This window comes from Penaeus monodon, chromosome 22 (assembly GCF_015228065.2).
Source record: "Penaeus monodon isolate SGIC_2016 chromosome 22, NSTDA_Pmon_1, whole genome shotgun sequence".
Lineage (NCBI taxonomy): Eukaryota > Metazoa > Arthropoda > Malacostraca > Decapoda > Penaeidae > Penaeus > Penaeus monodon.
In genome coordinates, this window is record NC_051407.1 from 5,979,396 (window position 1) to 5,979,629 (window position 234).

Genomic DNA, 234 nt, shown 5'->3' on the forward strand with positions numbered 1-234 from the left:
CTCGCACTTTCGCACTTTTCTCAAGATGTACCTGTTGTATGACGCAAACAAGTGTTATCGTGTCTCCCTCTTGTACATGCAGCTCCTGAGGCCCAAGCACGACTGCACGTGGTGTGTTCACGTGCAGGTTGACGAACTGGGAGAGCACACCTGTCCCTGTGTACATCTGTGGGCGAAAAGGAGATATTGTAAAAATGGGTTTGATGGATACATGTCAGATCAAGGATGTGTATC

At 48.3% G+C, this 234-nt stretch overlaps 1 protein-coding gene across 1 annotated transcript in view; it reads right to left on the reverse strand.

The window, feature by feature from the left end:
• The window catches only part of LOC119586846, a gene marked incomplete at its 5' end in the record, with an annotated part of 53,513 nt that overhangs the window by 43,103 nt on the left and 10,176 nt on the right, over positions 1-234 (reverse strand). The window contains 1 exon segment of the mRNA XM_037935573.1: positions 32-166. Within this exon segment, the coding sequence (XP_037791501.1) occupies positions 32-166 (135 nt within the window).